This window comes from Pseudopodoces humilis, chromosome 2, assembly GCF_049639895.1.
Source record: "Pseudopodoces humilis isolate 2021_Gansu_Grassland_sample_001 chromosome 2, ASM4963989v1, whole genome shotgun sequence".
NCBI lineage: Eukaryota > Metazoa > Chordata > Aves > Passeriformes > Paridae > Pseudopodoces > Pseudopodoces humilis.
This window is the reverse complement of record NC_142201.1, coordinates 110,053,441-110,076,315: the sequence shown is the minus strand read 5'-3', so window position 1 is coordinate 110,076,315 and position 22,875 is coordinate 110,053,441. Positions and strand designations below refer to the sequence as shown.

The 22,875-nt window shown below is 44.4% G+C and overlaps 1 protein-coding gene across 1 annotated transcript; it reads right to left on the bottom strand.

Annotated features, from left to right (window-relative positions):
- Nucleotides 1-1,936: 1,936 nt before the first annotated feature.
- On the bottom strand, nt 1,937-18,353 carry STYXL2 (serine/threonine/tyrosine interacting like 2). Its single transcript, XM_005524108.3, has 6 exons — nt 18,218-18,353; nt 17,382-17,522; nt 14,226-14,320; nt 13,149-13,380; nt 12,193-12,410; nt 1,937-10,226 (listed from the first exon to the last, which is right to left on the bottom strand). The coding sequence occupies exons 2-6, from the start codon at nt 17,501-17,503 to the stop codon at nt 7,399-7,401; spliced, it is 3,495 nt and encodes a 1,164-aa protein (XP_005524165.1). The 5' UTR covers nt 17,504-17,522; nt 18,218-18,353; the 3' UTR covers nt 1,937-7,398.
- Nucleotides 18,354-22,875: the final 4,522 nt, after the last annotated feature.

Genomic DNA, 22,875 nt, shown 5'->3' with positions numbered 1-22,875 from the left:
AAGGGAATCAAACACCTTCTTTGTTTTAATATGGACCTCTTCTGTCAGTCATGAGGTTAATATCTGACCTTGTCTGGCATAGACCCTTTTATCCCTAATGACATACAAATTTTTTGTGTACACTACCACCAAAAACACTCACCTTGGGATGAAACATGACAACTATTAAATTATGCAACTGCAGCACCACACAACAGTTCAGGTGCGATTGCTTCCAGGAAGCAGACTTTCAGATCATATCTCCTGCAGAACTGAAAGCTTTATACTGTATTCCTGAGGGGCAACTGTCAGCTTCTGCTTGCTCACATACCAGTCTCATGTGGGCTTTTATCCATCCTATTTGTGGTGTCTGTTCAGCAACTGAGGTTGCACCCTTTTGAGGGCCTCCTGTTTTTCATAAGTGGAATCTCCTCTGACCCTTTGCCTCTAGGCAATACTTTTGATCCAATTCACAGACTGAGGAGCACATGCCTCAAAATTATTGAGGGAGGGAAGTTTAAGTTGAAGAACTGTGGTTTTCTTTTAGTTTTGAATGTAGTTAGGCCTGTGGTCATTTTATGCACTTTGGGAATGAACCTCCATAGGTTATGGCAGCTACTGGGATATTTCTATGAGCAAAATGTACAAAGCTCCCCATTAATTGGCAGTTTCATAAAGGGTATTGCAGTTTCATAAAGCTCTCCTCTCAAACAAGGAGAAAGAAATGTTCTGCCCAACTAGTGGATGACTTCTGACTGGATCTGAGTTCAGCATGGAGTCATTGCAAAGATCAAATTGTTGGGATGGTCCATGAGGACAGAGCAGTCATACTATGGTTACTATGGTTACTCCAGTAAACTGGAGTTTACTGCATCTTTCTTTAATATGGTGCCCTGCAATAATCGAATGGAGAGATCACAAATAGGCAAATCTTTAAAATTAGGCAAGAGGTACCCTGAAGCTGTAAAAAGTTGTACAGCTGTAAAAAGTTGCAGAAAGTTCTTGCCACCAATGTTATTTTCTTATATCGCTCATAAATCCGAAAATACTCTTAAGACACTAAGCTGCAGGTTGAGATGTTGGCAGTTGGGTGATGCTATAAAAATTACAGTTCCTTTAAATGTTTCTGTCTTCTAATTAGTATCAATCACCTAAGTCTTGTTTCACTTTTATGCCCACACACATGCCCTCCTGACTGGAGTCATCCTTCCTGTCATGGTTACTTGTGCAGAGTCCTTGGTAAGTTTGAATCAGGTTTCAAGATTTATTGATCTGGCCTTGTCCATTCTGTGGTGTGTTCTTTGATTTAATTTAATGACCATAAAGCATTCAGGCATGTTGGCATGAAGGGTGCACTGGAAAGAAATAAGTGATTGATTGATTGATTGATTGATTGTTTGATTATGTAGAGACATTGTTCTTTTCATCGTTAACAACTAAGCTAGTTTTCTATTACACACATTTGTGTCTTCCTGGGTACACATGTCTTAAGTTAATCAGTCTACCTGCAGATATGAATCAGATGTGGAAGCAGTTATGCTCTTGTGTAAGAATTAAAATTGTCTGTTTTAAAGATACATGCAAATAAAAATGAAATGCAATCCAGAGGGGAAGGTTCAAAGCACAAGCAGGATGTCCCTTCTCCTGCTCTCTAAGACAGTTTTCACATCACCACACTTGGATAGTCCTGGGAAGAACTGAATTCATATTGTTGCCTGCTTTTATAAGTCACAAATAATGTTTTCTCTTTATATCTGTGTGTGTTTTTGTGTGTGTGTGCACCCTGTGACAGAGGAACAGCGGTCACAGGAAAACACCAATGAATGGTTTTAAGAGGAGGTTAGAGAGAAACAACATGAAATCAGCTCCTGAATATGTTGAAATGTACCAAAGAACAAAAGGCAGCCTAAACCCCAGCAAGCCAGAAAACAACAAAACCAGCCACAATGACAGGGTGTTCATTCAAGCAGATTATGCTGGTATTGGCAATACACAACCTAAATACATGCACTTTGAACCTTTCTCAATTTATTACATGAAGTACAGGGTGACAAATATTATTGGCATTTAAATTATTACTTCTGGGCAAATAAGTTAGAACCTTGCTGAAATGACTGGAGCAATTCACACACCATTTAGACCTATGCTCTCACCTCTCTAGAGAACAGTTTATTTGTTACACATTCTTCCCATTCTGGAAGTTTTCTTCACAATTAGAACAGCCAGAGATTTGACCCACTTTCATTTTTCTACATGACAAGTGAAATTCCAGAGAATAGGTAGGTAGCTCTCAAAGAGATTTTGCTGGATTACGTGAGTATGCTGCGTCTGTTTCCAAGCCCTAGACTATATTAATCACATGCTTTCAGTACCTTTGTTGCATTGTCTATAAATTTAGGCAGGTCATGGATATTGTGTTTTCACATTATAATGTCTGTATTGAATGTATTCCAGCTACACCCTTTAAGGAAAGGCAGACAATGCAACATAACCTCCCCAAATAAAACTTTTTGTCTCATAATTCACCTAGTCTCCACCACAGCTAATGCGTAAGCATTTCTCAAGGAGCTGTAAAGGAAGGAAATGGTGCTAAACTCCTTTTAAAATTATCCAGTCTAAGCTAGTGCTGCATGCAGTAAATCACATTGTCCTGAAATTCCTAGATGGGGGAAATGGGCCATGGCCCCACAGCTATCAGTATTACAATGCAAAACACAGCTCTTACAGTAGGAATAACATGTATTTCTGGCACATTTCCATTTCCTTCAAACTTGTACCACATTGAATTCCCAATCCAGCACCAATGTCATTTTATCCATCAGTGTCCCACTAATGTCTCTCACTCTTTCCATTTCTCCCAGTCCCCTTCAGATTTCTCATAGACCTGTAACTTCTTCAAATCTCCTTTCTTCCCACAGATGTTGCCTCCTAACCTTTTCTCAGACTTTGATACATCTAAACATATTAATATTTTGCATTAGCTTCTTTGGCTTACATTCATATCTTCCTGTCTCTGACCACTGTAGGTCCCTTTCTTAATTTGCCTATTGTCTTCGGATCTCTTTTTGAACATGTATCTCCTAGCTCTCTGACTTTCATCACTTTCTTATTTCTTACTTCAAGCAGACCAACATCAAATGGGTTTCTCTCTCATCTATCCCTCCTTAACCTCCTTGCTTCCCACATCCTACGTGCTTCTACCTCATTCAAAGGACATTAAGGAAACAGAGGAGTAGAAATGGGAGGACAACTGTGGAAAAATCCAGGACTTCATGCAACAGACAAGCTGAGAACTAAGATGGCAGATGAAATTCAAGGCTCATAAAGGTAAAACATTACAAATAAGAAAACTTAAAATATAAAATTATGATCTCAGAGCTGACCACTGCCACTCAACAAGATTTGCTGTATATAATAAATAGTTCTATGAAAACATCACTCTGGTGCTCAGCAACATCCAAAAAAAATATGCAGACTGTTAGGAGTCAATAGGGAAGGAACAGAAAAGAGGGGAAAAAAGGTCAGTATGCCATAGGATAAACCCCTGCCACATCTGCACCCTGGATACTGTGTGAGGATTTGGTCCCTCATCTCAAACTTGACAAAGCAGAGCTAGAAAGGGTTCAGAGAAGAACGGCCAGGATAATGAAGAGCCCCTATATGAGGAATAAGTAACTCAGGCGGAAAACCAGAACTAAAGATGGGACAGAATGACAGAAGTGGGGGTAAAATCTCATGGGACCTGTAGATACTAAACAGACGTTCTTCATTGGCATTGAAGGCTAGTGGGCAGAAGGTTCAGAACAGGCAGAAAGAAGATGGCTTTGCATTTTGTGTACAGTAACTTGTGTGACTTCTTGCTACAAGAGATCACAGAGGTTAGTGGATATGAGGCTATAGTGGTTATAACTCAAAAATTACTAGGCACTTCCATAGAAGGAAAATCTATTAAGGGCTATTAAATACAAAAATATCAGACCTGGCTTAGGAAGTCCTTGAGTTGCAAATTATTAGAAACTGGAAGATCATGCTGGGGAAATAACACTTTTATCACTGTATATATTCTTCCCTAGGTATTCACTGCTGTTCTCTATCAGAGACAGGATATTGAGCCAGATGGACCTTTGGTCTGACCCCATACAGCTTTTCTTATGTTCTTGTGTTTATATTCTTAACTGACCGTATGGATGCTCCTTGCACTTTCACCTTCCACTATACAATGCCAAAAACCCCCTCCTGCATACAGCAGCAAACTGAGAGGGAGAAAAAATAATAGTCCCAGCACATCTTTGCTGAAAAATCCTTCTTAGATAAATTTGGGTACTTATTTACTCTTTTAATCTACTGTCAGACTGGTGTCATTGCTGAAAAACCATTCACTCTGCAGCTCTGGTCACCTGAAACAATCTGTGCAGACCTCTCCCCTTTCAGCAATTCCTTATCTCCTTCTAAATTCTCATCTTAAAACCTGACTTTCTAGCCTGCCTTCAACCCCTCCATTTCTGTCTCTCCTGGTTATTTGTCTTATGACTGAATGCTTTAATATTTTCACCATGCAAGGTCTTTATGTCACTGTTTCATGTAATTTATACCTGTGAGCTGGAGCCTTTCCCATCTTGCTTTCAAGCACTGGCCATATACTGCATGGAGTCCAAAATGATCCCCACCCCCTTATTGCTTTGGGGGTTTGGCTTTATTAACAAGGATATAAGCAATAAGAAAATAAAGTTCAGCTATTTCTAAGGCTTCTCCCTCATGGCTGCTCAGCCAGCATCTTAGATGGCCTTTCCACAGCAAACCATTTTTATCTCTCTTTTACACAAGTGAACTAATAAGCCACCTACCTCAATGAGTCAGCAGAACCCACTTAACCCTTTCTCACAAGGGTCAAAACTCGCTATCAGGATGGTCTGGCTCAGACTTGTTACAGAACCATATTCTGCCCCTCGGTCTTGAATAATTTATTTGTGCAGCAGACCTAGATTAGTGTTTAAATCAAAATGCTGCCCAAACAAAGGCTGTGCTGTACACTGCAAAATGAAACCAATTACTACATCATCTACTGCTCGTCTTTTACAGTGCGAGATGCCCCCTACAGTACTGCAGAGGACAGGCTTGTCTGCTGGGAACATCCAGGCACGGAGAAGGAGAGGGATTTTTCAGAGGGAATCAGCCTTTGATAAAAAAGTAAATTCAGTGCCAGAAGGTATTGCACACTTCCACTTTGATCCATCAAAACTTAAGACCTTTTTTAGGATGAAATTAAAGCAAGCTCCAAATATGTCTATGCAGAGCTGTTTTCTGCGGAGCAACCTTACCAAGGATGAAGGAAAGAGGAAAATGCCTATCCTAACACACTGCAGAAATTCAATATAAATTCTCAGAATGTGGCTCAAAGCCTGGATTCTCTACTTTAAAAAATAACAACTCACAGAAATATGCAGAAACAAGGGATGCATTGTATTATATATTATTTTATAGTAGAAGAGCGTTATAAGCCTTAGAGCATCTCTGCATGCCTGAAACATTAACACGAACATGTTCCTTATGTATTTCGGAAACGTAATCTGAGTTTACTAAAAAACCCAAAACCCCAAAACAACCCACACAAGTAATTTTTCTACCTTTGTTACTGGTTAATCACCTGATTGTGATACTCCATTCACCTGACAATAAGTAGCTATCATTTACCCCAGTCCTGGCTGTCAGAAAGAATCATCTTTATCTTCAGAGAAGCAGGGATAATGTCTGATCAGTGAGTTATAGTTGAGAGAAATGATTCTAAGTTTAGGAAAATTGCCAGCTGCATTTTGTTATCAGTAACCATTATTTAGATAGCATTGCTGATGTGTGTAGCACCATACAGATGGGGACAAAGAGCAGGCCCTTGCCCTGTGGAGCTTGCTGACTGTATTACACAATTAAAATAGGGAAAGGTACTAGCATAATGGTAATGGTGAGCTCTAAGCATCACAGTGGGAGGGAGAAGAGATTACAAGAAAAAGACAAACTTCCTGTGGGAGAGCGCTACTGCATCATCCCTCCATTGTCGTTTTAGATTCAGCTCTGCCAGAGGGCTTTGTTGGTTCAAAATACAGTCTGTACAGAAGAGGGAACTGATAATTCCAGAGTCAAAGTCAGTAAAAACCGGCCTATGTGCTTATAAGAGAGAGGTGGAGGATGTTGACGGGTGAGGGTTGGGTGCTGTGGTGTGGAAAGACACAGGTGATGCTGTGGCAAGGTGGTGGGTTGTGTCACACAAGCTCACAAGGCTCTGCAAGGCATGGAAAGACCCGAGACTCTTAACATGGAGTTACCATGGAGGCTGGGCTTCTTCCTCTGTAGCTCAGGATACAAAGAACACTTTAACTGTAAGGAGCCATTTGAACCTACCACTGCTTCCTAAAAACAAGCTTCCAGGTGCCACCTTCACAGACACACAATTTCTCCTTAGGTGCATGATGCCTTACACCCATGGTCTAATCAAGCAATTTTATTATGAGGTCATTTTGTGCATTGCTCTTTTCTTTCAAGGCGATCATGTTGAAAATTAATCTGACTATAACACAAAAGCACCAACTTAGCTGAGCTGCATTCATAAACCAAAGTGAAGTCAATACTCAGAAACCCAGCCTGCACTAACACTAATCCTAGCTATCTCTTTAACTACATCAAAAAATTATTTTTGGATGGCTGTTAATATTACTGCATTTTTCCTTTGTTGACCTGAAGTTATTAGCAGGAACCAACCATACTGGTGCAGAGATGACTCCATCTAATAGAAAACAATGAATCCATTCGTTACTGCATTGAACTTGTAAACAGGAGGCATCTTCTTTTTTCTAGTATTCCACTCCTGCTACTTAGTAAAGTAAAACAGAACATATATTCCCCTGAACTGTCTTATTTCTCTAGACATTTGTAAGGCTGGTGCAGAAAACGGAGGCTACCTGGTAATACCTTCTCAGTCATATAAAGTAAAACTGATTAAGAGAAAAACATTCTTTAAGTTCCTGGAAAAGGCTTTTGGTTTCTTCCATTTATGATCAAAAAGATCCTAGAAAAAACATGTCCAGTCTTTAACGACACTAGGAAATTGAAATAACCAAAGTGGGATGTGATTGGTCTTTTGACTTGAGGTGTCACCGTTACCTGCTTTTGCTGCTGAAACATTGTCTGTCTCCTAATGGCTTCTAACATTGTGTTTCTACCTACATTGATCATTTAATACCAGCATCTTCTTTCTGACAAGCCACAAACACTTGCAGAACTTGACCTCTTCCCTTCATCGCTTTTGATTAAGAAGAGAACTATCTGCAGGAAATGCCCTACAAACCACAAAGGATTATCAAAAATATAATGATGAGTGAGTGATTCAGGGACTGTGGCTCTGCTTGTGTTCCTGTAGTCTGATCTTGGTCACTCTTCCCTTCTCCGCTGGAGCTTTGCTGTAGTTTCTTCTAGTCGGCTTCTCCAAGCAGCAATAATGGCATCATCATCCATTTCTTCCTCTTCTTTACGCATGCTTCGCCTGTACTGAGAGACCTGCCGAGATGCAAACCTTTCTTCACTTTGCTCCACTTTTGCCTCCTTCTTTCCATCCTCTTCAGACTTTGAAAAGCTCTGGGTGAACTTTCTCTTTGCTCCACATTCTGACACATCTGACCTGGCCTCCTCTTCACATGCCTCCACATGATGAGCTCTAACTCGGCTCTGGGTAGATGGTTCTGGGGCTTCAGAGTCAAAGGCTGGTTCAGGTGACCGGCTGAAAACATGCAGCTCTGGGCTGTTTCCTCTGGAACTTGTCTCACTGACCCTGGACCTTGTGAACTTGTACATCTTTTTGTCCTCTTTTGCAGAAGCAGAGGAAAATCTTGACATGGTTCTCAGTGAATCTCCCGTTGACTCGTAGGAAGAACAGCTATCTAGCTCTTTTCTTTGGGATCTGCAGAATCTGTAACTGGATGTCTCAGAATCCATCTGTCTAACTTTGGATGATCTGCTATATTTCTCTCTAGCTTTCTCAGTCTGATCATAATATGACGGTGGTTCTCTTTCTGCTTTCAGGCCATTGAGCCACTTGGTAATATCAGTATCTATCTCTGACTTCGGTGCACCTGAGGTTGCAGGTTGACTGGACAGATCAAAGTCTGCATCAGTTCTGTCAAAGTCTGCTTGCAAGGGACGCCTGCAGCTGTTTGTTGTACTCTCTCTGTCATCTTCTGTTTCATTTTCCTCTGCTTTGGTCACCTTTTTTTTGAATAAAGTGCTGCGTTTATTGTCGCTGATCACCTTTTCAATTTGATAGTCTGACATTTTTTCTCTCATTTCCATTTGCATCTCCTTCTCCTTCCTCCTCAGTTTCTTTAGGTCAACATCATCAGCAAAGAGGCTGTACAGTGGTTTGCTTGTCTGGGTTGTCTTCATGTTTGAAGTAGTCCCTTCTGTCCTTGCACACTCAGAGGTGTTGCAAGACAGCACAGACTGAGACTCAGCCCTGCGCAGGTCCTGCTGGTGGAGCTGAGAGGCTGCAAGGGATGAGCCACTCTGAGCACTGAGAAGAGAAACCTTGTCATCATCTGCACGCCTGCCAAGGTCTCCTGACAGGGAGGCCATGGCGGACGATGGACGGGACAACATCAGGATCTCATTTTGCTTTTGGGCAATGGTTTCACTGACCACGTTAGCGATCCAGTTCTGAATGCTTGCCATGGATATTGTGTCACCTGGGCCAACTGGGAGATTGGGAAGGGGTATATTTGGCATCTGCAGCTGCATTGGTCCTGTACAACTCCTGGCCTGTGACAAAGATGAATGATTTGTCTGCATGCTCAGGGCAGAAGCTGCATCATCAGCACCGCTTGCAGAAGGTGCTGAAGACCAGAAAGCTGACAGGGGAATACTCCCACTCATTGTACTCTCTGTCTCCCAGCTGCACATGGACTGGCTTTCTTCTAAAATTTTCTTTGAACGTTCAAGGAGCTCTACACGCCTCTGCTTCTTTTTAGCTGAAGCAGAATCCTCAGTTTTGGCAAATTCCACAAATTCCTCCTTGCTGCTTTCACTGCCCACCTTCTTCTGCCGCTTCATTTTCCAAGCCTGGTAAGCAGTCAGATCAATATCTGACAAACTCTTCCCTTCTGTTTCCTCCTGACCTGCCTGGCTGCCATCTTCTGCTGGAGATGGTGCAGATGATGGTTCTAAATCCTTCTTGTGAAAGCCAAACTGGATCCTCTTGACCTTCCACCTTTCTAGAGGAGTCAACTTGTCCTTGTTCTTTTGGCAGAAATTGTAGAAGGAGCTACAGGAGGAGTCTGAAAACACACTCTCTTCATCCACATCCCTCTCCTTTCTTCCTGTTTCTGGGGATTGTCTCTCCTCACAAGTTTTATTCCTAGAATGATACCTCTGAGCAGCTTCTTTCTCAATCTCCAGAAGCCTCTCATTCCACATGTCCCAAGTGCTCTCAGAAGACATAGAGCCTGTGCGGCTCCTCCTCATCCTGCTAAAGCTACTGGCTTCCAGCTGTTTTTTTAGGGTTCGAATCTCAAAACTGCTCACACTCTCAACATCACTGAACTCGCCTGATGGGTAAGGTCTTCCTCTCATGCTGCATTCACCATCCTCCTCCCTGGCTGCACCTGCCATCTGGTATTTCTCATTCCTGCGCTGCCAGTCATGGATCCTCTGTTCCACATCCTCATCAGATTGTTCCTCTTCCTGATCCAGATGCTTTGAAGATGTTCCTTCATGGTGAACTGCTTCCTTTGCAGATAGGCCTTGTTTTCTCCTCCATTCCTCATACAATTGTTCCTCTTCCTCCTCAGTGATCAGGGTGGAATGTTTGGAAACCCAGCTAGTTTTTTCCACTGATGAAGAGCTCATAAAACTACCCAGAATGCTGCTGGTGTCCTCTTCTTCTACTGTGATGGAGTGGGCTTTGGCTCCCTTGATGCTCCCTGAGTCCCCAGCTCCAGACAGCCGTGAAGAAGTCCCTGGATAGGCAAGAGGACTTTGGCTCGGAGTCACGTCCTCATCTCCAGAACGCTCCAGCTCTCGCTCCTCCAACAGCTGCTCATTGAGCTCCCGCAGCTGCTTCAGGAAGCCGTCGTTGGGGTAGATGGCACGTTTCTTCCTCAGGGTCATCAGAGCCTCCAGAATGGTCATGTGGTGGTAGATCATCAGGTAGGCAGCCACCAGCACAGCTGAGCGGCTGATCCCCATCTCACTGCTGACAAGGATTCTGCCTACAGATGGTGAATAAGAAAGGAATCAGCTATTTCCAGAAACAGACAGGATGTTCTGGTATGTAGCACAAAAGCATTCTCTGAATAGTGTTAAAAACTACACAGATTATATGTTTCAGTGACTGAAACCAATATTAAATATTTGCTAGCTTTACCTTAATAAAAATCTGGATATATACGAATAAAAAACACATTAGTTTCAAAAACTGTGGGCAGGCACATTTCCAAACAATCTAAACAGTATTTGTATTTTTGCCTGCACACTTCACTTGCTCAAATAGTCAAAAAGCTTATAAGAGGTATTAGAAAGGCAAGTGAGACATTCTTGACTTGATGGCTGACATAGGGCCAGACATTTAAGCTTTCCATGCTTTTTTCTCAATATGTAAAAAGTGAGATATTAGCATTAGCCTTCAGGAAGGTACTGGGAGGATAAGCAAGTAAGTTATTTTTCTCTAAGGGACATTACAGGACTTAAACAACAATTTTATATTAATTTAATTGTATTTTTTCCAGACTCTCAATCAGTTTTGCAAGGTACCCCCAAACAATTACACTGAACACTTGCTGGAGGCCAAAGTCCTATTATATCTTACAACAGCAGAACCAAGCAACTATCAGAAAATAGCTAATTTTGACTTGGAAAAACTGATCCAGCTGCTTCAAACTACTGGGACCCACTGTCCTGCACCAGTAACTGTATGAGCAAGAATCAAAACTGAGGATCTGCTTTATTTTATAGCATTTACTATCTCTTGCAGAAAACCTAGCTTTGGCACAGACAAATTGTTTGGGGTTTAAGTTACTTGTGTGGCAAATTATAGCTAAAGAAAAGCTTGTAAATAGGAAGAGAGCATAAATGCTAGCTTGCAAACAACTGAAATTACTGTTTCTAAATGTATGATAAACTCCAGTTTAATCAATCTGTTTGCACTGAAACTTAATGAAGCCAATTTAAGCACCACCTTTCTGACTGCTGCTATGTTACCACATGAGGTTTACCTAATGAACCTCTTCCTACAATCCTGAAATCTCTTTTACACCTTTCTTAGCTTTAAAAGTATTGGTTGCCTTCCAAGTGTTTTACTAGCCAGCAAAGCCAATTTAACATCTCACCAAGAGGGGGAGATATCCCTCCTTTCATTTCTTCCAAGGCTCCTCTGCCTTGGTGCATCCTCCTAGTGTTGTTGAGCTATTAAAACTGGCTCCACGTTCCTTGTATATGAACAAAACTTCACACTTTTCTTACTGTCACTCCTGCTAGGAGGTAATCTGTTGCTTCTTTACAGAAATTAGATTGACATTAATTAATTGACAAATGTATTAATTTATATGAAGAATATCAGTGATATCACAGATCCTGGCGTTTCTTTCAATACTGAACTGAAATTCAATACTGAATTTCTAACTGTCCACTGAATTTGCAACAAAATGGTCACTGTGCACAGAGTAACAGTTGCCATGGAATTGAAGTCCAGCAAATCTGACAGCAGCTTGGATGTAGACAACCAGAGGTTCAACTCAGCCACTTGGATTGTTCTAGTAAATCAGCCTGGTTTTTTGCATCACTGCGAAACTGAAATGTGCAGGGTACAGGAATATATCTGTCTCTCTATATATATAGTATTATAGGGTATCAATATTTTAAAAAATGTATTAGAGCAGGGATTCTACTCTTTGCTATAGTCAGGTTCTTTCAAAGCAGCTGCAGGAGCTGACTTGCAGCCACTTTGAACCTGAAGCCATGGGGCCGTGAGCTGCGTCCCCTTACCAGTTTGCTCCCTCCTGTTTCCAGTGAGACCGGGCAGAAACGGGCGGGAGGCGTTCACTGTAGCTGCATGCAGAGGGCAAAGGCTCTGCCTTCTACCCCATTACAAATGTGGCATATCAGTTGTTTATCAGAGTAAGGTTTCTCCCTGTTAATTCCCAAGCATAACCTGGAACCACTTCAATCTTCTCCTCTTACCTCTGTAGGTCAGCAGGGCTTCGTCAAGGAACTCTGCAGCTGGGCGGAAGTGTTTGGAGATATCCATATCTGGAAAATCATCCACTTCAATGCCCATGTACTGGATATTGAGACCATTGTAGAAGCTTGGTCCTGTGTAGACACCTGTTCCATGAGCTGCATTCAGGACATGGGTGATGCCCAGTCTCTTCAAACGGCTTTTGTTCACTGCAACGCTTCTGCAGAAAAGGAAAAAAACATGTTAGATATCAGTGCTCCTATTTTAGGTTGGAAAAAAGCTGTATGCTACAAGGTCTACATAACTCCCAGTCCGTGTTCATTCAGCATGAGGCACCACTCAGACCTTAATGTCCTTTGAGAGTTCTACAGGTATTTCTTTCCAATACTCACTGGGAAAAGAAAATAAGTCTGCATTCATCTGCAGAGCCACGTGCTCTGTTTCCACTCCAGCTTGATTTGAAACTCATACTGCCATCCTAGGTTCAGGCCATGTAGTTAGTTATCAATTTTTATCACTCCATAATTGATGCTTCACTCTATATGTCCTTCTAATTCTGTCTGGTCACTTACACAGGTGTCTCAGACAGCTGAACTATGGTACAGGAGACCTAATCATGTTTACTTGACATTTGCTTTGGCATTACCTTTTAAACTCCCTTTTACATAACAAAGATTTTAGTTCTAATTTTAGGGCCAAATTCCAAACAGAATGGTGGAATTTGGGCTTAATTATCTTTTCCTCTCTTAAAGTGTTGAAGCATCTAAGCTGATTCTATTCCAGAAGTATTTACTTTCCAGTGCATAGAGATTTCTGTGAGCACAGTCTGAAAAACACTTTAGGGCTCTCTAGGGATGGAAGGTATTAGATGCATGTAATACATGTTATGCCTTCAATGGTTCCATTTGACCCTTTACTGGGAATCTTGTGCAGCTTGATGACAAAAGCCGACACTCACTTTTCTGCTATGAAGACATTAGGCCAGACTTCATCCACAGCGTCCCTGGGGGTCTCCAGCCTGTCCTTCACAAGTGCCCTCTGCAAGTCCATCACACACGGCGTGTTAAACAAGCTGGTGTCATCAATCTTTTCCTTAACTCGGTTGTACAGGTCTTCCACCATCAGCTGCTGTGCAGACTCCAACATCCTGGGACACACCGAGTCTACCCTGATGTCCTTTGTCTTCAGCTCTGGAAAAAACTGACATTGTAATTAAAAGCACACAAAAACAATGCAAATGTAGGAGGTATCATTACTTGTGCCTGGGACAAGCCTTGTGGCTTTTTTTCCCTAGAAACATCACCCTGTTCTGTCTGCAATGTGGGCAGGTACCTGCTCACCTAGGAAGTGCCTCAGGGTAATTAGCAATGAGAAGAGCACATTGCACTGTCCTCTCGGTCCCATTCTGGCCCCAGGCCTGGGAGTTAAGGGCACCCTTACTCCAGGCCCAGAAGAACGCAGCTGCTGCCTACGCCTTCCTGAAGGGGGGAAGTGGAGAGGAAGCTGCTGAGCTCTTCTCCCTGGTATCCAGTGATCAGACATGTGGGAATGGTTCAAAGCTGAGCTGGAGAGATTCAGACTGGATATTGAGAAGCACTTTTTCTCTGAGAGGGTGGTCAAACACTGGAACAGGCTTCCTAGGGAGGTGGTTAATCCCCCATCCCTGACAGTGTTTAAGAGGTGTTGGATAGTGCCTTAATAATATGATTTAACTTTTGGTCAGCTCTGATAGTTGGACTTAGATGATCATGTATGTCCTTTAAACTGATTTTGTTCTCTTCTATTCCATTCTACTCTAGTTTGTTGCAACAAGCAGCCAGCACTCAAACTTTTACCCCTGCAGTACGCAATTCTGCCACAGATTCATTGCACGACTTCAAAGGAAGTCACCAAACCTTTCTGTAAGTTGTTATTTCTTTCTCTGCTTCAGATGGAGTTTTCACATAAGGGCTTTTTTATCATTTAGGATCTGTAGATAAGAAAAGCAAAACAACTGCAACTTGCATGCAACTTGTAACTTAGATAGTTCTCTTACCTTCACTGATGATTTGTTTGGCAGCCACAGCAGATGACAGATGGATTGGCTCCATGAAGATGCTCTCTGTATCAGTGTCTGATATCACTGAACACCTGCCAACCAACCACACTGCCCGTTAGGCAAATGCCCTCCACTGGGGTCCCATCCCCAGGACTTTAGCCCTCTTCACCCATTCCAGAGGGGAACAGCAGGGAACTGGAGCAGGGAGGATTCTGTAATTGTAGAAGGGAAGTCACAGCTCTTCTCCCACATCTCATGCCCACCCCAATCTCTAGCATGGCACTACAGGCTTCAAAGATGCCTTGACATCCAGTGTTTGCAGGATGTAGACAGGTCCCATGGGGAGAAGCTGCAGTGGGCTGGGAGTGCAATCAAATTGCCTGGTGGAGGAGGTTATGGGTAGTTTATGGATAGAGAAGGTCAGTGTCTGGTTTGGGACCAGGAGGGGGATGGATCACAAGAAATAGTCTCACAATTAACTCTCACACAGACAGACAGACATAAACATGGTCCTAACTAGAATTTATTAAATAATTCAAAACAGATTGCACTAGAAAACTGTTGGGTTTTCTTTCTGCCAGTTAATTGCCAGCAAGCATTCTTTGAGTTACCACAAGCTGCAGTGCAAGCATTAAGATTGAAGCCTGTGAATCTCTCCCTCAGTACTTTGTACCTTGGGCACTTCAGAGCATGAACCTGTGGTCAGTCTCTCCACTCACTCAGTGTTGTGTAAAAGTGGGTCAGAAACCACTATGACACCCACAAACACCTTTGAAGTGAGTTATTGGACATAGTGTAATAAGTTTTTGTTAAGCAAAAAAGGCCACAACCTTAAAAACAAGTATATTTCCCTCTGGGTCCACCTATACAGTCCAAGAAAATTCAGTCTCTTAGACCATCTCTACAAAATATTTTAGAGCTTTTTCCCTGACCTACACCTTATACACTTCCTTCCAAATAGATGGTACAAATCACTAGGACAAGTTTGCTGCCATCACAGAAGCTCTCTGGCAATGCAAGGCTTGCAGACTTGCAATACACTGTTTGTTTTTGTTTAATTCAAGCAGGAGAGGGAGGGTGATTAATATGCAGTCAGGGTGCAGCAGTGTCTGGAGAGCTGAACTGCTTTCAGGCTCCAGAATCAAAACAGAGGGCACAGCTATCGGAAACCACTTAACAGGCTCATCCAGGTCATTTAGTTGAGTTCCAGCACTTGTCAACCGTGACTGAAAGTAATCCTTTTCTAGTTCTTCAAAGGAGTTTACGAGATGAGCAAGGGGAGTCTCAGTCTCATTTACAGGAGCTGACACAAATTTGCAGCTATGCCCTGCCTTCGATTCCTTTTGCTGTAAAGGTTGCCTCCAAGCTCAGTAAAAAGGTAACAACAGTTGGTAATAATCTGCCACCACAGCCTCAACATGTTTTACTTGTAGCTGCCCTGAGCATCTGTGAAACACAGAACTGCCCAAACCTGGGTCTTTCAAGGACCCTCTTCTGGCTGGGAAGGATCTTGCCATTTTCATCACTGTGTTTTGCCATTGACAGCAAGAAAAAAAGGGAGAAAAGGAAGGGAGGGGAAGGGGGAAGGGGGAAGGGGGAAGGGGGAAGGGGAAAGGGGAAGGGGGAAGGGGGAAGGGGAAGGGGGAAGGGGGAAGGGGGAATGGGGAAGGGGGGAAGGGGGAAGGGGGAAGGGGGAAGGGGAGGGGAAGGGGAAGGGGAAGGGAAGGGAAGGAAGGGGGAAGGGAAGGGGGAAGGGAAGGAAGGGAAGGGAAGGGAAGGGAAGGGAAGGGAAGGGAAGGGAAGGGAGGAAGGGAAGGGAAGGGAAGGGAAAGGGAAAGGGAAGGGAAGGGAAGGGAAGGGAGGGGAGGGAAGGGAAGGGGAAGGGAAGGGAGGGGAGGGGAGGGGAGGGAAGAGGGAGGGGAGGGGAGGGAAGGGAAGGGAAGGGAAGGGAAGGGAAGGGAAGGGAAGGGAGGGAAGGGAAGGGAAGGGAAGGGAGGGAAGGGAAGGGAAGGGAAGGGAAGGGAAGGAAGGGAAGGGAAGGGAAGGGAAGGGAAGGGAAGGGAAGGGAAGGGAAGGGAAGGGAAGGGAAGGGGAAGGGAAGGGAAGGGAAGGGAAGGGAAGGGAAGGGAAGGAAGGAAGGGAAGGGAAGGGAAGGGAAGGGAAGGGAGGGGAGGGGAGGGGAGGGGAGGGGAGGGGAGGGGAGGGAGGGGGAGGGGGAAGGGGAAGGGGGAAGGGGGAAGGGGGAAGGGGGAAGGGAAGGACAGATGTTTCTGTTCATTTTGAGTGACTGATGAGCAGTAGAAGAGACATCAATACATTATTTTACAATACATAATTTTATTTTATGTGAGCTCAGTGATCTTCCTAAACAATTTTGAAATACACGTGGTTAAATGAAATAAGTACTCAGATTTTCTGCAGTGTCCCACAGTTAACAGGAAACATTTCATAACCTCCTACTTTTTGAGGGACACTGGGGAAGGTTCTCTTCAAACTCTATCCCTACTCCTTGCTTTCAGCTCAAGCATCTCAAAGGGTACAGAAAGCCCTGCAGAGCATTTTGCTTTAGGAAAAGAGAGCAAAGGGGTGTATTTTTCCTTGTATTAAGAGAAAACACATCTAATCATGCTTGTTTTGCTTGAGGTAACTCAATTTCTGCTTGTGTTGTGACAGCCTCATGTTCAGTGCCTGAAGCCTGTAGCTAAAGTTGGTTCTGGATCAAACCCAAATCCCAAGACCCTTGGTTTTTCTGAGGCTGGCAAAGCCTAATACCAACATTCAATAAATCCACAAGTCCTTACAATGGACATAAAGATGAAGCCAAATTTGCAAAGAGTTGAAATTGGATCAGAAGTTTCAGCATAGGGGTGTGAGAAGATGATACAGGGAAGAGGGACAACAGCAGCCCACAGTAATCCTTCCTGCAGTTTATCCCTTCTGTGCACTCTCCCAGCAGGGAGGATTAATTAGTGCAGGAGTCCTGTCTGTGCAGGCTCTGTCAGAGCTGGCACACTGACCCCACCTCAGGGAGAGCAGGGAATCCCCGGGCTCAGCTTGGCCCAAGTGCCAGTGTTGAGCAGAGGAAGGGAAAGCAGGGAAGGGCAGCATCTCCCATGTGCTGCCAGGAGGCCGTGGCAGTGCCTGTGGACTCACCGGCTGGGCGAGGGGCTGCGCAGGTAATGGGCCTGCACGGCCTTCACGTCCGGGCCCTCCTTCTCCTCCTCCTCCTCCTCGGGCACCGCCGGCTCGCTGTCCGCATCTCTGCCGCTGGCCATGGCGGCTGCTGGGGGTCCACTGCAAGGAGCAGGGCAGGAGGGAGAGCCATTACACAGGGCTGCACAGGAGGCCATTCCCTGGCTCTGGGGCACAAGTGGCAGGGGCTACAGCAGAAAGGCCTCCCACACTTTGCTCCTGTGAGGAGCCCTTCCCACAAGGGCTGCACTGGCTCCTCTAGCAGGGCACCTGCCATTCCCTGGGCCTCATGCAGCTCCTGGCTGCTGCCCAGCGAGCACCAACGCTCTTTTGCCTGTGAGTAAGGGTGCTGGAAGGAAGGGGTGGCAGGGCAGAAACTCTATACTCCCCTGACCGTGCATGGTGGCTGGAAGGAGCCGTACGCAGCCAGAGCCAGGCTGGAAGGAGGCTTGGGGGCAAGAAACATGAGACCTCATGTCCCCAAAATGAAATGTTCTTAAAGATTAAGGCCAAAGGAGCTTGAAGGCTTGGGACTTTGTCCTTGTAATCCTTTGTGTGGAGGTTGCTGTTCTCACCCTGGGTGTGGGAAAGTGAGGGCACCGTAGCTCAGCTAGGAACATGGAAACAGAGCAGCCAACACCCCTGGCCCAGGCAGAGGGACTCTTGCCTCAGTGCCACAAGAGCCAGTGGCAGCTCCCAAGGGCCCGGCAGCCAGGCTTAGGCCGGAGGATCGCGGCCGCATGGTCACTCATGGGGCAGTGAGCAGAGAGAAGGGTGAGCAAGGAAAGGGAACTTACCCCCTGTGCCTGATGGCTCCACTGGGGGTCCCTGCTGGAGGCACGGCAAAGGAGTCCACTGAAGACAGCAAGGAACAGTACTGTGGGGAAAGAAATCAGCTGCCCCCCTCTCACTCTCTCTACAGCTTCTTCATCGAGGGGCAGGACAACTGTTGGCACTAAACCTTTATCAGCTTTCTAAATATAGCTGTCCTGACACTGGCTGCTGGATTGCATGGGGAAGGAATTCAGTGCCTCACAGACAGCAGCTGGTCAAGCACTTAACTCCTTCCCTGCTGTGGGCTGGATCCTCATTTCTCAGTTGCAGGAAAGAGTCCAGAGCCAGTGAGGCTGGACCTCTGCCTGCAGAGAGCCTCCAAGCAAGGGAGATCCCACCAGGCACAAACTGAAATTGCTGGTATGTCCCCTGATATCCTTGGGAAATGCAGTGCAGGATGAACCTCTCCAACCTAATGGAAAGTAAGCTACTTGTCAGCTACCTGGACTTCTGTATTGACTTTGGCATGGTCCTACACAACATTCTTACCTCTAATTTGGAGAGAGATGGATTTGATTGATGGACTATTTGATGGATAAATAGGTGGGTGGATGGGATCCAATTACAGTTAATGGCTCAGCATCCAAATGGGGATCATCAACAAATGGTGTCCCTCAGGATCCTGTACTGGGACCAGTACTGCTCAGTATCTTCAATAATGACACAGACAGTGAGACTGAGTCCCACTCAGGAATTCTGCAGAGGACACCAGCCTGAGTGGTGTCCTGGATTCAGTAGGGGTAGGGATGCCATACAGAGGAGGAATGGGACCATGTGAGCCTCATGAAATTCAATAGGGCCAAGTGCAAGATTCTACATCTGGGTTGGGGCAGTCCTCAATACCAGTATAGGCTGGGGATGAATGGATCCAGAGCAGCCTGGAGGAGAGGGACTTAGGAGTACTGGTGGGTGAACAATTGGATGTGACCCAGCTGCATCTGCAGCCTGTAAAGCCAACCAAATGCCAGGCTGCATCAGAAGTGTGACCAGCAGGTCAGGGGAGGGGATTGTCCCGCTTTACTCTGCTCCTGTGAAACCCCACCTGGAGTTCATTCATTCAACATTCAGCTCTGGAGCCCCTAGCACAAAACACTTCTCTTGGAGAAGGCCCACAGGAGGGCCAAAAGTAGATCAGAAGGCTGGGACACTCTGATGAAGAAAGGCTGAGAGAGTCATGTCTGTTCATCCTGGAGAAAGTTCTAGGGAGATCTTATTGCAGCCTTTCTGTACTTAAAGGGAATTTTATAAGAAAGAAGGAGAGAGACATTTTACCAGGGCCTATAATGATGGAACTAAGGGCAATCAATTTTAACTAAAAAGGTCGATTTAGATTAAATAAAAGGAAGGAATTTGTTATGATGATGGTGAGGCACTGGAACAGATTGCCCAGAGAAGTTGTGAAAGCCCTACCACTCAAGTGTCCAAGGTCATGTTGGGTGGGATTTTGAGAAACCTGGTCTGGTGAAAAATGTTCCTGCTTGTGGCAAGGAGGTTCAACTGGATGATCTTTAAAGGTCCCTTCTTACCAAACTGATTCTGTGGTTCTGTGGTTGTAAGCTCTGCTGGTTTTTGTTCTTGGAAGAGCTAGGACTGAGCCACGCTGTGTCTTCTCCAATGTCTTTTTATAAAAGAAGCCTCTAGTTCCCACCTCTTGATCCCCCCAGGAAAGCTCATGGGCCAGGCTGGCCCAGGACAGAGCCAGATGAAAGTCTGAGTGCTGTTTATCTGCACTGGGGGCTCCAGTTGTGAGTCATGCAAAAACATCCCACTGGTGATTCCCTTCGTAAACAAACAAGCAAACTAGAAAGGAAGTGGAAAAGAAAACTCACCTACCTCATACCACAGATACCTTTGTTGCTGTATCACACTGGGCAGGGCCTGCACATCTCCTTCCTTCTTGCCTGACTCCTGCATGCATCCCCACATGGGGATGGGAGCTGTGTCTGTGGAGATGCCACATGATGGCAAGGAAGAGCTGTGACACAGCCACTCAAGCCTTGGTGTGCTCACAGCCCAGACTTGTGTTAATGCAGGTACAGGGGTGAGCGAGCAGGGAAAAGAGAAGGTGGTGTACTGAATCTTGGGTGTCACAGCAAGGAGAGGAAGGGATGGCTGATTATGGGCTTGAGGAGATCCTAACAGTTTCATGTGCAAAAAGAGGATGAATTGTGTCGACCCTGCAGACACCTCCTCTGGGTAATGCAATTTCTAGCTGCTTCTGCAATGCAGTGACCATGCGTTCTTGTTAATTACTGCTAATTGAGGCAAGAAGTGATCTAAAGATATTTGCTTATAGACTGCCTTATATTGCAGAAGAGCTTTCAAAGGACCTAAATGTTGTAGTAGCATGTTACCGCTGAAGATCAATAGATCACGCGAACACAGGTTGAGGTGTGGTGAAGAAAGAGCAGAGTTTATTTTTCCTCCCAGGATTTATAGGCTTCCTACCACGGCCAGGGATTGGATGGTCAGGATAACACTTTCTCACTGCACTGGCCATGAAAGATGCCCATCACAAGATGTGTAACAGAAAGAATGTACACATATCTATGTTTATAGTTACTGTCCTGGGAAAGTCCTTAGAAAACTATGTTAGCAAGCTCAGAAGCTGAATTTTCAGGGTGACAGTAGCACATACACATTTGATTGGCATCCAATAAAAACAGATGCTTTAAAATCACTGAGCTGCTTCTGAAAATCCTGTTTGTGAATCTTTAGGATACGAGTGCAGCCAAGGATGGTGGAGGCCCTGCCATGCCCACTGCAAGCCTTCAGATATACAGATGGTGACAGGACTCTGTAGCTTACAGACTTGTGGAGAACACTCAGAGCAGGCAGCCTAGCAGCTCCTTCTCACTGCTGGCCACAGTTCTAGATTTTGGGATCAAGGTGACAATACAGAGCAGAGGTGACAGAAATCTTTGCTAATGACTGTTTTCATGTGCAAACATAGCAAAAAGAGCTGTAAGTGGTTGGGCACCTGTCACTGGTGGTTATTGTATTCATTCAAAGATGAACCTGACACGAACAGGTGCTGCCCTCTTAGGAGGGAAAGGTGAGATCTTGATGTTCCTCCTTCTCTTTACTGGCAGGAGTTACAAAGATTTATAGTGTGAGCACACTGCTACCTATGCATACTCCTCACTGGCTTTCAGAGGCAGGCCTTATCAGAGTGTGTATTTTTGGCAACACAGTGAAGTCACCCTGGTTTCATACTAAAGCTTTTCTTGTCTGTGGCAGTTTTATTTAAATAACATAATAATATCCCCTAAAAATCCTATATATCAGCAAAAAAGATTCCCCAGAGCTGCAGCCATCAGCAAAAATAAAACTTCAAGGGTTTGCACTGCCCACAGGTGAGGGATGAAGAAGCTGATATGCAAAGCTTTGGCAGCATTGCTGGTACCTGTGGCAGCTCTTTTAGCTGTGGCATCAATGCTTGTGAGCTTTGGCAGCTCATGCTAGACAAGGAAAGAAAATCAACCCAGAAACAGATATATAACCTCTTAAAATTGCCCACATTAAAGCAGCCTGCTCCTGAGACCCCCAATGAAAGCTGTCAGGGAAAAGTGACAGAATAAAAGTGCCTAACTACCTTTTCCAATCTAGGCTTAAATAACTAACAAAAGCTATAAATATAGAGCATCTAAAACAAACATCTTAATATCAGATTTATGTAAGTATCAGGTGCTGAAGCATGCCCTCTCCATGATAGCTAGGAAACCACTTTTAGCCAAGTCTCCAAAACAACAGAATATAATCCATCTCAGTGCCAATTTATTTACTTGTGATGCATCAGAGTGGTTGATAGAGGCAGGGTAAAAATCTCGCACCAGTGAATCACTTCCACACCAACATGAGACGAAGCAGTCTCTGTGACTACTCACTTTACCACATTTCCCTGTCTGCCTGGCTGCACAAAAGGTGAGACCCATCATGTTGTGGAACCATAGATTCTTGGAATGGAAGACAAGTATTAATGCCTAAGAGGTACCATTTAGATTTCTCTCTTATCCCAGCTGATTGGGATTACTGATTTTTATGAGACTGAAGGAAATCCCCATATTTAAGATTGCCATCTGTCCATCCAATTCAACTGAAATCAGTCAAGTGGGTTTTGAAGTTACTGGGAAGAAGAGAGGAAAGAGAGGTTGTATAAATGATCCTGTGAAGAGGATAACAGTAAGCTGACCAAGCTGGTTATAATCTCTGCACTTCACTAACTTCCTTTGGTTATGTGAAGCTGTTATGTGAAGAACTGAGAAGTAACACTGGAAGTGTGGGCAGATGGTGTACAGTGATAGCATTTCTGTCACTACCTCTGTTCATCAGGCTCAAAATATTAAATGGGAGCAAAATCAAAAGTGGAAGCTGGAGTAAAGATCCTGCATGTCTCTTTCTGGAGGATGTGGGATCAAGTGACAAAGATCTTTAAGTCTTTAAGGGAGGTAAACATTTAAGAAACTCATCCTTGTGAGGAACCTTATCCTTGTGGACTCCAAAGACAAGAAAGGAGACTACTGACCTTGCTCCAGCTTTGTTTGCATATTAAGTAATTTACAGTTAACATTTTGAGGTTAGTTAACAAGCTGCTTTTGGAAAATATCTCCCCTTCTCTTTG

Excerpts from the sequence above, each read along its gene's own strand:
- STYXL2 (XM_005524108.3), bottom strand. The coding sequence starts at position 17,503 with ATGGCCAGCGGCAGAGATGCGGACAGCGAGCCGGCGGTGCCCGAGGAG. Across the intron at positions 13,381-14,225 it reads CAAACAAATCATCAGTGAAG|AGCTGAAGACAAAGGACATC; the intron begins GTAAGAGAACTA and ends AGTTTTTTCCAG. Across the intron at positions 10,227-12,192 it reads AGCCCTGCTGACCTACAGAG|GCAGAATCCTTGTCAGCAGT; the intron begins GTAAGAGGAGAA and ends CACCATCTGTAG.